The sequence below is a fragment of the Balaenoptera acutorostrata genome, chromosome 21, assembly GCF_949987535.1.
Source record: "Balaenoptera acutorostrata chromosome 21, mBalAcu1.1, whole genome shotgun sequence".
Taxonomy (NCBI): Eukaryota; Metazoa; Chordata; class Mammalia; order Artiodactyla; family Balaenopteridae; genus Balaenoptera; species Balaenoptera acutorostrata.
The window spans coordinates 9,736,252-9,753,498 of NC_080084.1; the positions used below are offsets into that span (position 1 = coordinate 9,736,252).

At 55.0% G+C, this 17,247-nt stretch overlaps 1 protein-coding gene across 1 annotated transcript; it reads right to left on the minus strand.

Moving 5' to 3' along the window:
• Nucleotides 1–10,698: 10,698 nt before the first annotated feature.
• ZNF703 (zinc finger protein 703) lies at nucleotides 10,699–15,307 on the minus strand. Its single transcript, XM_057537477.1, has 2 exons — nucleotides 14,560–15,307; nucleotides 10,699–13,551 (listed from the first exon to the last, which is right to left on the minus strand). The coding sequence occupies exons 1-2, from the start codon at nucleotides 14,794–14,796 to the stop codon at nucleotides 12,022–12,024; spliced, it is 1,767 nt and encodes a 588-aa protein (XP_057393460.1). The 5' UTR covers nucleotides 14,797–15,307; the 3' UTR covers nucleotides 10,699–12,021.
• Between the last annotated feature and the right edge of the window lie 1,940 nt (nucleotides 15,308–17,247).

Sequence of the window (17,247 nt, forward strand, 5' to 3'; positions counted from 1 at the left end):
TTTTTCCATCTGTCTGGCCGCTTCCGTATCGGCCAGAGAGATGTGGGGCCGGAGGTGGGTGTGGGCGGAGGTGAGGCATGGTGTGGGGGGACGTCCGAGGGTTCGGGGAAAGGCTTTTTGGGGGGGTGTTGCTGGGAAGGAGCAGTGCTGGGGGAAGTCGACGGCCACAGGCTCTGGCCTGTCGGGAGGACGGCTGTTGGCACCGGGAGAAATCCATCCAGCGGAGCCAACCCTCATTAATCATCTGGGCGGCTGAACTGCCAGCTCCTTTCAAGATCTTTCAAGAAGGGTTTTCACCCAAAATAGAGTTGAAAATGTGCTGGGCCCTACTCAGAATCTCATCAGTCTGGGCATTATGGAAAGTGGCGGGCGGGCCGTGACGGACAAGGCGCACTCTGTTCCAGGGGTCCTGACTCCTAGAGCCTGTCATATCAAGCGTCTCATCAGATCTGACAGCTTCATTTGTACCTACAGAAGAGATAAAAGGGGCTGTTCATTGACACAAATGGAGGGGGAGGGGTGGGGAGGGACGAGAGGGGAGGGGGAGGGGCGCGCGCACGTGTGTGTGTGTGTGTGTGTGTGTGTGTGTGTGGTGGGGGAGGAATGGCATCGGGGGAGGGACGGGGGGGAGGGTGATGGTTGGGGGCAAGGGGTGCCAAGAAGGGTGCTTCCAAGAACAGTTTCTCCTCCAGTGCCCCCAGAGAAGGGTGCGGGGTCAGGGGAGACAGGTGAGGCTCAGGATGGGGATGGCGCGGGGGACCCCACCGGTCAGGGTCATCGTCAAGAGGCTCCCTAGCCCCTCTCTGTGCTCCGGGCCCCGAGGCTGTAAGTGGAGCCAGGAAGGTGGGCCTGGAGCAGGAGAGCCTGGCGGGGGGGGGGGGTGGCTGTCACAAAGGTGACCCGGGCCAGCAAGTGGGAGGCATGTCTCAGCTCTGAGCCCTGAGCTGAAGTTTGCAAAGAGCCTTCCTTTCCTTCTGCTGCAGCCCCTTCACTGGGCTGTGTCTGTACTGAGGCCATCGCCCCTCGGAGTAAGCTGCTGGGTGACCACACTTAACGCTGGTGGCCCCAAGCAGTGACTCCCTTAAATTACATTTGTAAGTGCCTTCCTGTTCCCAGCAGATGGCAGCTGGTTGGCGTGGGCTGGACGATGTCCTCAATACACCTTGCACAGTCCAGCTTTGGCTTTGCTCAGGCCGCCCCACTGGCCTGGAAGGCCCCTCCTTCTTCCTCTGGGGGCTGAGTGAACAGGTGAGTCCTCCCGGCCCCTGGGCTGCTCCAAACGCCTGGCACTCTGCACAGCTCCCCTTCATTTGTTAATGTCATACGTTATTTCATGTTATTAACATGTGTTTGTCCTGGTTCTCCTACTAGATTGCAAACAGTTTGATGTGCGGGCTCATGTCTTACGCATCTTCTGTCCTCTGATAGCATTTAGAGAACTTAGCAGGTTCTCCAGAAATATCTCCACAGGAGATTCCACAAGGCTCAGTCGTGACTTCAGGAAGTGATCCTGGGATCAGGGGATTTAATGTCCCTCTCTGACCCGTGGTCTTTAGAGGAGAGGGTCAGAGATCAGCAAGGCTCTGCCTATCCTGCCCCCACCCACCTGGGGCCTTTGGAGGACTTAGACAAACGCCCCCTTCCCAGCTAATGCAGCCCAGGCCAGGTGTCATGGGTGGCCGTGGAGCTCCCTCACGCTCCCTTGGCCGGATGGCTCTGGTGGCAGGAATATAGGTTTTTGGAATCGGATAGACTTGGTAGGGATCTTGCCTCTAATGCTTACTGACTTTGTGACTTTGGGCAAAATGTGTTCAAGAGTAGACTTACTGCAGGGAATGGATGCCAGGATTAAATAAAACCTTGTATGGAAGTACTTAGCGCAGTGCCTAGCATACAGCAAGCACTCAATAAATGTTAGAGGAGGAAAAAGGCCAGGTCTGGTCCTGTTGCCCAGACCTTTTCCTTTGAACTTAAGATGACATCCTGTTGATGGCACTTATTTGTTGGTGACCATTGATGATTATCACGTTGAATCAATCTGTAGCTTTTTGTAAGTTTCACAGATGGAAGCTTTGCTAGAGTCCAGTGCATAGAAGGTCCCTCCCCTTCCTATAAGGAGGAGGTGTTAATATGCTGCCTCAGGACTACAAGCTATGCGGAAGGTCATGAACCTCTTTGAACTTCAGGGTCTCAGAGCCCTGGGATGTCTGTCCCAACAGGAGTGAGGTCAGCTGTGTCTGGCTAAAGCGTTCCATCCCTGCGCCTGTTTCCTACGATTTCAAATGTAAACTTCCTCCAGGTGAACAGGGCTCTGTGGGTTTGGAAGGGCTTCTGTTTGGGAAAGTCCGAGGAAGCAGGATGGAGGGGGGCTGGAGTGAAGGAGAGCTGAGTTCTGTCCTGGCTTTTCTCTGACCTACCGTGTGGCCCTTGGCAGTCACCACGTGCCTTCATCTTGCTACAAACTCAGTTTCACCCTGAGCATGGGGAGGGCAAGATGGAAGCCGGTCAGAGCTCCCAGACAATGCCTGTGGGGGACCACCCTCCAGCTCCCCTCTCCTTGTGTGCACAAGGGAGGGTCAACATCTTGCAATTAGGAGGGGCCGTGTGACCAGTTCCAGCCAGAGGATTATGAGCATAGGTGACATGTATCATTTTTGGCCTGAGCTGTGTGATTGTTCGTGCAAGACCTCCAGCTCTCCCCCTGCTGTGACCACTGAGGATGTCAGGAGTCCTGATTAATTATGTGCAACACAGTGATGCTTTCTGAGGTGTCACCTTGGTTAGACTGAACTAGAGTCCAGGTTATTTAATCAAACTCTGCTTCTGGGAAGGAATTTTGTGGCTGTGATTGAAGTCCTTAATCAGTTGGCTTTAAGTGGCTCAAAAGGGAGATTATCCAGGGTGGGCCTGACCTAATCAGGTGAGCCCTTTCAAAGAGGCTTCCCTGAGCTCAGAGACTCCAAAGGGCTCATGCCAGTAGAGTTTCAGCCTGCTTGTGGTCTTCCGTTCTTGCCTGCCTGCCTTACGGACTTCCAACTTGCTTAGCTAGCCACCACGATTGTGTAAGCCAACACCTTACAATAAATGCCTTACTATATTATTGGTTCTGCTTCTCTGGTCAAATCCAGATTGATACAGAGATCCCTGTCAACCCATGATGGAGATGTAATGTAAGTGAAAAACAAGCTTTTGTTGTGTTAAGCGTCTGAGATTTCAGGGTTAATTTGTTACTGTAGCATAATCTAGCCTATACTGACCATTGCAACAGCATTAGTAAGCCCTTAGTCCATCATATCTTAATTAGCTTATACACCTATCTCCTAGTAGACTGAAGCTCCTTGAGGCAAGGGCCAGGGTCTCTCTCACCTTTTTAGTGCCCAGAGGAGACAATTGTACCTGGTATGCAGGGGACATTCTGTAATGTTTAACAAATGAGTCAAACCCACTGCACTCAGTGGCATCTCAGCTCTCGGAAGGAAGGACCTAGGTACCTTCAACTGCATGGTGTCCAGCGAGGTCCCAACACATGTAGGCACACTGGCCAAGACATTCTGATGGGACAGTTCCCCTGATTCTATCCATCTGCAGCATCTAAACCCACCTGGATACAGAGTCGAAAGCTACTGGCTCAGTGCAAAGAATTTTATAGTCAGGACGGTGTTGGAATCCTGGTTCCACAGCTCTTTAACTGTGAAATCGTGAGCAATTTCCCTAACCTCTCCAAATTCCAGTTTTCTCATCAGCGTGAACTGGAGGTTTGTTGTAAATATTAAATGCCCAGCACATATTATTATATTTAACTGTGCCATGGGCGCACACAAAATTGTGCTCCTAGAGATGCTCTAGGGTATGCCTGGCTTATCGTGTAGTCGTTTGGTGCTGTCTGTATTTGAAGTTGTAAGCTGTAAGTAAGAAGGATAAGCATGACGGCGTCATCATGCTAGTTCCTTTATGGACTGGGTACAAACCTGTATATAACTCACCCCCCGCCCAGCCCCCCACCCCTCCACAAGAATTCACACATCCACATACCCAGGAAAACAAATAGGACGTGGGGAACGTGCAGTGACATTTTCCAAATGACTGTTTCCATTCTAAAATCTGGCTCTGATTTAAACTCCAGGAGGATCATTTTATTTTATGTTCCAAAGAGCTATGGAGATCGCCACTGCCCACTCAGAGCAAAGGTCCCCCCACTGTGGTTTGATTTTTATCTGCCTTTCATTTCTTCCCTCGCCAGTCCCACTTTCCAAAAGCAATTGGACGGAGGCTGTGAAAAATGGATTCTTTTTGTAGACCTTGGTTTAACCTCATATTATTTAAAATAATAATGTCTGACCCACTTAATTACCAAGCAGCCGCTGAAATACCGGCATCACCCTATTCTCAGCATTTCATCAAATGAAAAAATATTTTAATGCTTCATTCTTTTGGGCCCAGTTCCCTGGATGGAAAGTCCACATTACAACATTCTTCTTGTGGACCCTCCACCCACCCTCCATAACTGAGGTAAAGTCACGAGGTTCCTTTTTCTCGGTCTTCCACTTTTACTGTCCTGATGGGAACTTTAGTATTGCATTAGACTGGGAACCAGTGTCACAGCATCCTGCCCAACTCTGACCACCATGCTTCACCCTTTAAACATTTTATAAACTCATAGAATATTCCAGTTAGAAAGGGCTTAGATGTGAAGAAAAGGGAACACTTGTACACTTTTAGCGGGAATTAAATTGGTGCAGCCACTATGGAACACAGTATGGAGGAGCTTCATAAAACTAAAAATAGAACTACCATATGACCCAGCAATTCCACACCTGGGCATATATCCAAAGAAAATGAAAACACTAATTCAAAAAGATACATGCATCCCAATGTTTGCAGCAGCATTATTTACAACAGTCAAGATACGGAAACAACCTAAGTGTCCATCAACAGACAAATGGATAAAGAAGATGTGGTATATATATATATATATAATGGAATACTACTCAGCCATAAAAACAACAAAATTCTGTCACTTGCAACAATGCGGATGGACCTGGATGGTATTATGCTTAGTGAAATAAGTCAGAGAAAGACAAATACTCTGTGTTATCACTTACATGTGGAGTCTAAAAAATAAAACAAATGAATGTATATAACAAAACAGAAACAGACTCACAGACATAGAGAACAAGCTAGTGATTACCAGTGGGGAGAGGGAAGGGGGGCAAGATAGGGGTAGGGGATTAAGAAATACAAACTGCTATGTATAAAATAGATAAGGTACAAGGATATATTGTACAATACGGGGAAATATAGCCAATATTTTGTAATAACTTTAAATGGAGTATAATCTATAAAAATATTGAGTTGCTATGTTGTATACCAGAAACTAATATTGTAAATCAACTATACGTCAATTAAAAAAAATAAAATAAAATGCTTCATGTGAAAAAAAAGGGGCTTAAAAATTACAAGGTGCCACAACTTCATTTCAGAAATGGGAAAAAAAGAGACTCAGAGAGATGAAGTGACTTATTCAAGGTCGCACAGAAATTAAGTTTCAGAACCAGAGCAAAATCCAGGTTTTCTGACTCTTGTTTCAATGCTCTTTCTACCATACGTATGATGACTACACTTTCTGGACTTTTCAGGACAGTCCCCCAGCTACCGAAGTACACTCACACTCTTGGTCTCCATTTTGAACAATACGGTCACTTCACTTCCTCTCAGTCGGCAGGTTCACTTTCTTTTCTCTTAAGAGAAAGCTTTCCTAGCTCCTCTGTGATCCACATCCACTGACAGCTTTTCCTGTCTTGGGAAGTGTTAATAAAGCTCGTGATATGCCACCAGCCCTGGGAAAACTTGTAAAGGCACCTCATCTAGGAAGAAGCACAAACCATTTCCAGGTCTGGAATTTTCCATGGAAGGTGCAAGCTGGTTAGGCAAGGCTATTCCTTGATCTGCTTGAGAATGGAAATCACCGGCTCTGGGCTCTGGCTCAGCCCTCTCACCACTATGGAATGAAGGCCTCACCCATCTTCCAGCCTCCAGAAGAGGACGGGCCTACGAGGAATTGGGGCGCCTCCCAACAGAATGGAACTCCCATGGGAAGGTCCCCAGTGTCAGCCCCAGTGAGCTCTCCCTCCAGCTTCTGTAGCCCGGCTGTCAATCTGCACAGCTAGCCCCTTATTATATTCTGTCCTGTTCTCCACTGTCTGCACCGTGCAATTCAGCACTTACTAGACTGGCATAAAGGCAGTGATATAGAATACTGTCTTGTTCCCGATCTCATGGGTATATCTTGTCTCCTCCAACTAAATTGGGCAGGAACATGGTCTGAGTTTTCTCCTGTGTCTCCCGATGCCCCCGCATTGCGCTGGGCACGGAACAGGAATCCTGTAAACTCTGTTTGCTTTGGTGATCGACCTCCTGGAAGTCTAATTCCCCAATGCTGGGTCTCTATTTTCAAGCTGCCATTTCTCTATCTTGGTCATTAGGTACATCATTTGTCAAAACATAAACTGTACAAGTGGAACGGAGTCGGTATCACTCTTGTATCCCTCCCCCTCCCCACCCCTTGCCACTTTTTAAAAGTTGAAATCAACCACACGGCTCCATCAATTTCCCACAAACTCCTGACCTTGTTCCCGCCCCTGGACGGCAGGGTTGCTTCGGTTCCGTTTTTAGCTTGGCTGAGCCCATTGGCCCCCTCCCTGGCCTCCCTCTCTGCTGGGTGCCTTTCCTGTCCTTGGACTCGGTGGCTGACAGCTGGTTTGGGGGGGCCGGAGGAGAGGATGCGGGCATGCTGAGTGTGACAATAGGGCGGGCTTTGTCCAGGGGCCAGGGCGCACCTCCGCTGACCTTGGAACTGGGGACGACCAAGGGGAGGCAGTTTCCTTCTCTCTCTCTGGGCTGCAGGTTTTTAATGTCTTCTTTGTTGGTCTGGGGCCCTGGAGACTGAACTGAGGGGAGAGACTTTAGGCTGCTCCCTCCCTCCTGGACAAAACGGTGCGTGCTTTTCCTGTTTAAACAGGGCACAGTTGTGAAGTGCCCTGACTCCGCACACACCGAGGCCCGGCAACGGCTGCAATAAATCAATAGGAAAATAGAAGCTGCCAGTTAGACTAAACAAGTGCATTTGCAAAGACGGCTAGCCCTCATTAATCACTCTGACAGTCCTAAAAACACATTTCCCCTTTAATGACTGTATTTGGATAATCAGTGCTTTTTCCTCCTCAGTCAGAGTTTGAGTAACAGACAGCTGGTGTTATTACAGCCATCGGGGAGGGAGTGCTGGGATTAGGGTCGAGGCGGAGCCGTCCACTGGAGGTCTCCGCAAAGGGGCGGGGTTGCTATGCAGTAATGAGGGGGAGCTTTGTGCTGCCATTGATGGCTCCCGGGCAGCCATGGGCACGTTCCCCCCAAACCTTGACACCCACCTGCATTATGTGAACACCAAAGCCTCATGGGGAGTTTTAGGGGGGCTTGCAGATTTCACCTGGGCTGGGGAGGAGGCAAGAGTTTCCTGGGCAGCGAGGGAAGGAGATGGGTCGATGTGATTTGGCTTTGTTTCCGTGAGGTGACTTTGGCTTTCAGGAGAAAGTTTGAAACCCAGCACATTCCTCTTTATAAATGATGTAACACATTAATGCACAGCACATTATGAAAATGGTAATTCAAACCCATAGTGCTCCAAATTAAACCATACATTATCGGATGCAGTCAACCATCTATTTTGCAAAAAGACAGGATGAATGAAATCAAGTCAAACAGAAAACTGGAGTGCAGCTTCCCCTACAGAATGATTAATAAAGTACAGAGCCACAGTATTATTGGAAGACGGAGTCCACGGAAATCCAGACATACATCAGGAGGGGGTTAGTTCGTGTATTGAAAGACACATCCCAGGATGCTGTGTAGACCAAGGCAATTATGGCTGCAGAAAAATGCTGGAGGGCCCCACCTCTCCCACTTGGGCTGTGGATTCTCAGGGGATGGGTTTGGGGGGGCGACTGGGAAGTTCAAAACTTAACACCCTTCAATTCTGTTTGTGTCAAACCTGTATCTGAGGGTGAGGCCTTTTCCTCTCTCTCCTCCCTTCCTCCCACTGCTGCCCATGAGGCCACAAAAATAACCAGGCAGGAGGTGTGAAAATATCACCCAGAGCCAGGAACATCCAGTGTCTCAAGGTCCAGCTCTGTGGCTGCCACCTTTCCTGGTGCCTGGGGAACGCAGGCCCCATTGCTGGTGCCTGGAAGAGATTAGGAGGAAGAGGGGGAGGAGGGCTAGGAAGAGAAGGAGGTGGAGAGATGGAAGGTAGAGGTGATTCTCAAAGAAGAGTTGCTGGGTGAATTAATTATGCAAATGAGCAGCTGGTGGGGAGTATTATCTCTATTAAAACAGCAACTTTGTTTCCTAGGAATGTAGCTCCTGAAAGTAACAAACTCCCCCCACAGTTAGTGAAAACAGCCCCATGTCTTACGACTGTCACCCATTTATGGTGAGGAGAGCTGACATCCGAGGGTGAAAACTGGGCCCCTCCAGACTACAATGCCTGCCCTCCGTGTCACAGTGGTAGTTGGTGACAGCCTTTTCCAATCAGGCCAACGGCATCCTTCCTGTTCTGCAAAGGCCGATAATACATTTTCTGGGGGAAACTCAATCCTCTGAGGAGTTTTTAACCTGCATTCTCACACCTCCCATGTAAGCCAAGCACCTCGAGAGAAGTTTCTTTTGCTATATGGAGAGTTTGCTCTTGGAGATATGGAGTCTCTCCCTTTCTGCTGTCCCAACAAGGGGAGCCCTGTGGTCCTTAGGTAGGGAGGTCTGAAGACCCAGTTTAAGAAAGAGAAAAGCTTAAGTCCCCCTGCAGAGGGAGCAATTTCCAGCAATTTTAGCAGGCATTAAAAAAACCCCACACAAACCAACCAAAAAAGGTATCTGAAGGAAAGAGGGGGATTTGAGAGGAAGGGAAGATGGGAAATAAAATAACCAAGAGCAAACAAAACAACAGAGAAAAAGAAAAAGTAAAACAAGTTGCTACATTTCAGGTCTTTTAAAGCTTCCCTTGGGCCAGTTTGAACTCTGAGACGTTGCATAAGGATGATTCCCGAGGAAGACCCTGAGCTGCTCTCAGGGCGACTTCTCCAGCCCATGCAACCTCTCCCTGACTCCGCCCCGCCCCGTGCGCAAGGATGCCAGCAGCCCAGGTCCCTTCCCCTGCGACACACACAGGCTCTTACTCCAGCACTGCCATTTGCTGCAGAAGAAGACTGAGGTTCCCTTGACTAGTGAAGGAATTTTGCCCAGAAACAGAGATATAGGGGCGACCCCCGCAAACCCCAAACCAACCCGCCCGCAGAAACATCGTATGTTGAGGTTCTGTCAAATCCCGAGGTCATGATGCCGGAGGAGGCCGAGACCCACCCTGTGACTCTCTAAAGGAGTTTGGGGACGGCTGTGGGCTGAGACAGCGAGCGCAGAGAGCGCAGCATCCCTCCCGCCCCCTTCCGCACTTGACCTCTGGGTCTAGGGACATTTCAGAAGCACACAGTTTGCGGAGCAGGAGCTGCCCCGAAGTCGCCTTCCTCACGGAGAAAGTAAAGCGAAACAACGCGAACTGCAACACAGCACCTCCCAAAGCTGCGCGGCGCCGACGCAGAGGAGCACGGCCAAGAAGGGGCGAGGCAGGCATTTTGCAGTGCGCTCATCGGGTGGCTCCGCGCGCCCTGGCCAGCCGCGCCCCGAGAGGTGGGCACCGGGCGTCCTGCAGCCGGAACCTGAGCGGCGCCAGCCTCGGGGGGGGGGGGGGGGCGGCCCGAGCCCGGGGAGGACACACAGGCCCCGGGGCCCCACGGCCCTCTCCTCTGGCCCTCGGACTCCCCGCGCAGTGGGGAGGTGCCCCGGCCCTCTCCCACCATCTCGATAAACGGCATCCCAACTCTGGCCTGCCCGAGAATGCAGAAGCCGGTGTCAATCGTGCGAGCTCAAGAAAACGGGCACCGAGGGTGGCTTCCAGGTCCCGAGTAATCGCCGCGCCTTCTCCACAAAACCCAAACCCCGCTCAGAGAAGTCTCTGGGGGCGCAGACGACTGGGGTCCACAATCCAGAGCTGGCCTTGGGGAGTTCCCAAGCCTTGAGAAGCACCCTTCTCAACAGGTGCATCTACCCTTCAGCTTCAAGGTGTATAAAAGGCACCGTCAGGGAGAGGAAATCCTCCCCACTTGGAGGGCGTAGCGCGGAAGGCGCGGTCGGGGCTGGCGACAGTCGCTCGCCTTTCCGCCACCTGGTGGCGCCAGAGGCACGTCGTCTTTGCTCGCCCGCAGGGCTCCGGGGCGGCGCTGCCGAGTTTCTTGGTCTTGGGGCCTGGTTCCCTTCTCGGCCCCTCGGACCTCGAAGCTAGGCCCAGAGGAAAATCCACATTTACACACTCCCTCCACCCTGTCCCCAGGAAATGGCAAGGCCTTCGAAGTGAGGCTGGGAGCTAAATAACCAAGTTGGAAAAAAAGGGGCCGTTTTATGTTATTCGTAACGCGTTGGCAGAAGTTTTGTTTTCTTCTCTCCTGCTTTCTTGAGGAAAGGCATTAAACTCGTCCTTGAACGGAAATCTGAGCAGGAAACCATAAGGTGTTTTAAACAAGAACAAAAGAAGGGCATCTGCTTAGGCGTCTGGAAGTGGGTCAGTGGGGCAGGCAAGAGAGAAACACCACGGTGTGAATATAGCCAAGTACTCCATTTATTAACAAAATAAGTCTTAACCAAGGGAGAGCTCTATTCATCCCAAACAGGCCCCGCAGCCCTTGCGCAGCTGCATAAGGCCAGGAGGGAGGGAGGGAGGGTGTTGGGTGAAGACCCCGGGGCCGAGCCTTCAATCCCAGTAACTGAGGGAGCCCACGGCCAACTTTGGGGACTCTTGGGTCAGGCCTGGGAGGGGGCCACCGGGGTTGCTGTGATCCGTGTGCTCCCTAACTCCCCCAATGGTGCTAACAAGGCTGTGCTGCCAGCTGACACTACCACTGGTCTGCTTTGGAAGGATCTAGCAAGAATCACCGACCCAGCCCCCGTCGCCAGGACAGGGACCACAGCCACGATAGCCAGAGAAAAACAATGACTATAAAAGCACTTTGCAAACTATAAAGAGCAAAGTTCCATGCCAGTAGGGCCTTCTAGAACTTTTACTTCAATGAAGTGAGCCCTGCAGGCCCCTCACCATCAGGCAGTGTGACCACCCGGTGTCTGGGGCCTGTTAAGAGTCTGGGAGGAGAAAGGCTCTGTTGGGGGCGCCTCTCCGGCCACTGACTGGTGCTCAGAGCAAGATCGGGGAGCAAGGCTCTAATTTGGGGGGCCAGGGCGCAGACCAAGGAGCCTAGGGAGAGTGGCAGGGCAGGGGTCACAGAGCAAAGTTCCAGGTCCATAAGAGGGCAAGACCTCTAGCTCCCAAGGCCGCTCCCTGCACCCCCAAATGCGTTACAAAAAATACCTCCTCTCTGTTACTTGTACAAAGGAAAAATACAGAACCTCAAATGGATGGAAACAAGAAGAAATGAAAGGGAAAGGAGGGGGCAAGAGAAGGAGGAAGTGTAGTTTGAACGGTTAAGAAGCATGCAAGAAACTCCCCAGAAAGGGAAAACAAGAAGAACCCCCAACTCCCCCTCCTCCCCATAAAACCAAACCAATCAAAAAAAAAAAAAAAAAGCGCAAAAGGAAAAAAACTCGAAAACTTACATCTAAGTAAAAGAAAAAACGGAAAAGAAAGAAAGAGGGGCTGGGGACATGTAGTTACCTGTGTGATTATTATTATTATTTGGGGGGAACAGACTCTTTGCATACCATTGACTCGTGTGGGCCGTTAATGCACTTATATTCCCAGCTTGTAAGCTAACATTACAGTAAATAAATACACAGTCCGGTGGGGGGGGGGAGGTTTGGGCGGGGGTCCGGCAGGGACAAGCAGTGGTGGAGGAGGCAGCGGAGGCGGGTGGGGAAGGGAGGCAGCGGCGGGGAGGAGAGGAGGCTGGGGAGGAAGCAGGGCTGTAGTTACTGGTATCCGAGCGCGGAGGCTGAGGCCAGTCTCTGTCCGTACAGCGCGTATGGTGAGTAGTAGGGTCCGGCTGTGGGGAGGGACGGCACGGCTAGGCCCCCGGCTGTGGATAAGTGGCTCTTGCCGTAAGGGTGGTACCGGCTTAGGCCCAAAGTGTGTGGACTCCGCAAGGACAGCGACCCGGGGCTGCCGGGGGCGGTCGGCGGGGGGAGGTGCAGATGGCAGGAGGCGGCGGCCGCAGCGGCCGCGGCGGCGCTGCCCAGGCCCGAGGCCCCCGGATAGGCGGCCAGAAGTTTCTCGGCGCCGGGCAGGGCCGTGTGAGTCCGTAGGTGGCTGAGCAGCTCCTCCGAGGTGGCGAAGCGCTTGTCGCAAGGCCCGCTGGCCGCCACCCAGTTGCAGCTGTGCGGCAGCGGTTCGTTCTGCAGCATGAAGCCGTAGGTGTAGAGCGGGTGGCCGGGGAGCGCGGCCTGGGCGGCGCTGGACGAGAGCGCGGCGGGCTGCAGCGGGTGCCCGGGGTACACCAGCGGGTAGCCCCCCGCCTTCAGGCCGGGCGCAGCTGGGTCGTGCGCGCTGCAGGTGGAGCAGCTGGAGCCGCCGAGGTGCGAGGCGCCGTGGTAACCTCCCAGGCAGTAGGGGTCGCGGCATAATCCCTGCAGGAAGGACGGCGGGGAGGCCCCGGTGAGCGGGCTGGAGCTGGGGGGCTTGCCCGGGGGCAGGCCCAGGCCCCCCGACAACTGGCCTCCCACGAGGCCAGACTTGCTCGGATCCAGGCCAGGCACGAACTGAGACGGGTAGCCGGCGTAGGCGCCCACGATGGAGCCGTGATAGCCGATGCTGGAGGGTGGCAGCGGGAACACCGAGTGGCCCGGCTTGTAGGGCGACACCGGCGCCACGTGGCCGGCCCCCACCAGCGCGGAGGGCGGCTCCGACTTGCGCCCGGAGGCCCCGGCCTCGGTGCCGCCTCCATGCGCGCCCGGCTCCCCACCGCTGCCTCGGCTCACGGCCGCGGGCTCCGGGCTGGGCTTGGGCTCCTGGTCCTTCTTGTCCAGCTCTCCGCCGGCGCCCCCGCCGCCGGTCTTGCAGTCAGAGTGGTGCGGTGAACCGCCCCGGGAGCCGCCGGGAGAGGACGAGGACGACGACGCGGAGACCGGCGCTCCATGCGGGGGAAAGGGCGTGCAGGCGGCGCTGGGGACCCTGAAGCCCGCCTTGTCTCCCGGGGACAAGGAGGAGGAGGAAGAGGTGGAGAACACGGAAGAGGAGCCGCTGTCTTTGCGGGAATCGCCGCCTCCGGAGCCCTTGGAGTAGGGCTTGAAGCTGGACTTGTCCTCGGCCGGGGAGTCCCCCAGCTGCTTGAGCGCCGCAGACGCGGAGGCGGCGCCCGAGGCCGAGCGGCCAGGGTCCTTCTCCGCTCCCAGCCCGTTGGCCGCCGCTACCGAGTTGAGCTTGGACGAGGGCGGCGGATCCGGCTTGCCGATCTGTGAGCAAGTCTGGGCCAGCAACGCCAAAGGACTCTTCTTGGCGTCCAGCTGTGGGAGACAGTGGTAAGGGAAGGGAGACGGGAGTGAGACCAGATACCCACGGAGCGAGCGAGCGGGGCGCCAGGGGAGCGGGGTGGGCGCGGGGAGCACGCAAGGCGGCGCGACGGGGCGGGAGGGCCTCGGGGAGAGGGTCTGCGAGGGCCTGGCAGGCGGGCGGGCGGGGCAGCTGGACGGAACTGCGCTCACACTGCCCGTCGGTGGGATCCCTCGCTCCTCCGGATACTGGAGTGCGCTGTAGGCCCCGGGGAATGGGCAGTGGAAGTAGTCCACCAAAGGTCACCACGGGAGAAGGTGACCTCTCTGGATTCGGGGCTGGGGGAGGGGCTGTGACTCGATTCCTGCCTTCTCATCTCCCCCGCCTCTAGGCCCGGGTTAAAACTTATTCCTTCAGTTTGGGGAACTTCGCTTGGGACGGGTTTCTGGCGGTGGCGCCGCGGGGTAGGAGACGGGAGAAGCGCGTTCTGAAGCCGGGGATGCCGTTGGCGCTCTCTTCGTAGCCCCTCCCTCCCGGGGAGGGCACCCAGGCAAGTGGGAGGAAGAAAGACCTGGGGTCGGGAGTGCCTGGTCGTAGTGCACCCTAACCGGATGGGACAGGGGCGGCGTGGGACGGGGGCGATCGGGCTTCAGAGAGAACAAACCCGGGTGGAGGAGTGGGGGGGGGGGGGGGGAGGCGGGGGGAAAAGGCCCAGGAGGGATCATCTCTGGCCTGGAGACTGGGTGCCCAGGAGAAGTAAAGGACCCAGGGGAGACTCCAAGAGCAAACCCAATCTGAGAGAAAACACGTAGCTCCGAAGGGAGAGTGTGGAAGGGGAACCATTCCCGGAGAACCGGGTGGGCTCTAACCCCTCTGTTCTCCGTCCCTCCTCACTCCGTCCGCCAGTGTGGCCGAATCTGAGCGTCGCACCGAGCCCCGGGGCGCAGGGAGCAGGGCCGTGGGCCCGGCAGTCGTGGGCGGAATGGGGCCGGCGCAGGGCGGGCAGCGACCAGGGGACTGACCTCAATGGGGCTGACGGGAGTGGAGGACAGCGGCTGCAGGTACTCCGGGTGCAGGAGGTGGCCGGTGTGAGCGCTCAGCATCTTCAGGACCCTGATAGGGAGCCGGTTCGCCTGGCGCAGGGGGTCCGCCGGGGGCAAGAGGGACACCGCCGCCGGCACTGCCGGCCTCTTCCCGCCGCCGCCGCTGCCGCTGCTTTCGGGTGTCCTTGAGTTAGATCCAGCGGGCGAATCGCTCATTTGGAGGAGGCAGCGCCACTAGGGGGGCGGGGAGGGAGGGGGAGCACCGGGAGGCGAGCTCCCGGGGCGGGTGGGCTCGCTCCGCAGCGCCGAGCGCGGTGCAGCAGTCGCTGCGCCTCCACCCCTCCTCCAACGACGACGACGCCGCCGCCGTCGCCACCGCCGCTAGCCCCGGCGAGCAACACAAAAACCTTCGCCTTTCGCGAGCCGCACGTCAAATAGCCGCGATCGGCAGCTACACTTCAAAGGGATCGCCGCGCCCGCCCAATCGCAGCTCTCGCCGGGACCCCGGGGCGGGGAGAGCGGCGGGCGGAGGCCGGCGCCGCCGGTGGGAGGGGAGAGCCTTAAAGGGGCCTCGCCCGCGAACCCGCCGCCTCGGCCTTTACCACCCGCCGCATTCCTCTCCTCCCCCCAACTGGGCTGTCCCTGCCCCGGGGGTCCCAGAGAGGACGGGACTTCTCCGGGACCCTGGGCTCTGCTCCCTATCCTCCGCTGGCTTTCCTGTCGCTCTGCCCTCTCTCCCTTGGCACCGCCGGGGGGTGGTGCTGGCGGGGGCAGTCACCCGCAGGCCGTGTGTGTCTGGGGTGGGGCGGTGTGGGCTGGGGGTGGGGTAGGAGCTCCTGGCGCCGGCTTCGGTACTGCCAAGTCCAAGCCTTTCTGGGAGGCAGCCTAGGGGCGGGCCGCGCCTCCAGAGCCCCAGCTCTGGTCTGGTCCTGCTCGGGCTCTGCTCAGGCTCAGTCCCGGCTCTGCTCGGGTCCAGCTCTCTTCCCCTAATTGGCTTCTCCAGGGTGTCCTCACTTGGAAGCGCCCGAGCCTCGGAGGCAGCCACGGTTCTCGGGACGCGGCGTAAACCGCTCCAACAACTTTGAGCCAGTCCGGTCCAAAGCCTGCAAGTTTGAGGTGTCCCTTCCGGAGTGAGATGGTCGCAATAAGCCGCGGTTCCCTAGGCGGTGCGCCCCTCCCGGATGCGCCGGGCGCGAGGTGCCTACGCTCTGATTTATAGGTTAGATGTTTGGTATGTTTCAGGTTTCTTACGGCGTTCTGCTTAGAGGCGTAAAATTCTCTCACTGCACCCGGCCTAGCTGCTATTGGGGGTGGGATGGAGACCATGGAGAGGTCAGCATCCCAGAGGAGGGAGGAATCTCTCTTAAGTGCTGCACGTCGCTGCAAACTCCAGAGATGCGTCTACCCTACCCCCATCCTTTTCTTCTCGCGGGGGAAAATGCACTAGGTTTTCCCAGGGGAATTTCGGAATTTAAAACTTTTTATTAAAAATAACAGTATCCTCCTTCACCCTATCCCCTCCCTCCCGTGCCTTTTGGATGAAGTATGCATTGCCAGCTTCGCACCGGGCAGAGGTTTCACATAGTCCTTGTCCGGACATTAAAGTTCCTGGTCCGCCGATCAGAAGGTGAAGCTGGCCCTTTGTGCACCGGCCTCTAGGGAGACCACTTCTCCTTGCTCTCGGCGGCCAGCGGAGGCGCGCTGGTGTCACTGCCTCGCTTCGAGTACCGCTTTCCCAGCCTGAATCCATCACTCGGATTGTCAGGCCTGTCACTCGGGGCGTATTGCTCTAGGACTCTGCTGCTCGTTGATCAACGCCTTGAGATCACATGAGTTCCCAAGATGGGGATAGATGATTTCAAAGGGGTTCTTCCAATGGAAAGAAACAAGTATCACAGAAATAACAAATGGCAATCTTTATCATGCTCAGTAAAGAAGGCAGCAGGCAGCACTCCCAGGCCACATCAATTATACACTAAACTGAATGTACTTCCTGGATCCATCTGGTTTTTGGACAGTATGCATAGGCCTCTGAAAAATTACACAAGCTTTCCCTGCCCCAGTTTTAATCCTGGTAAAATTAGGTTACCACGAATGCCAAGGGATGCCCTGACTGGGTGATGTATTCCATACTGCAGCAAGAGGGTTACAAGAAGGAGGGGGGACCTCACTTATTTTATTGTGGTGGTCCCTACCCCCGGCCCACCCCTCCTTCTCATGCCAGCCTCTGAGCACTCTGACATCCTTGCTACTGCCAACACCAAGTTTAAACATCCACTGCAGGGCTGCTTCAGCCTACGAGCCCATTTGGCCTTTGGGAGATTGCTCTGCAGAGAGAGAGCAGAACCTTCCAGAATGGAAGAAGGTGGGCCTTTGTAGGCAATCTTGGAGGAGGAGGAGGAGGAGCTGGGAAGGGGGGAGCCCTAGGAGACAGGAAAAGATGAAAGACCCCTTCTTGATTATCGTAACCAGCCCAGCTGTGAGCACCAGCCAAGAACTCCTGCTAGGACCCCAGCAGATGTGTGTTAGGGATGATTAATGGGGAATCAGTTGGGAGCAAAGGGGAGGGGAGAGAGACAAAGGCATTTAGGAATTTGGAAGAAATCTGGAGGGGTAGGAGGCAGCAGAAAGAGAGGGGAGAACGGAGGGTGATAAAATATTTACTCT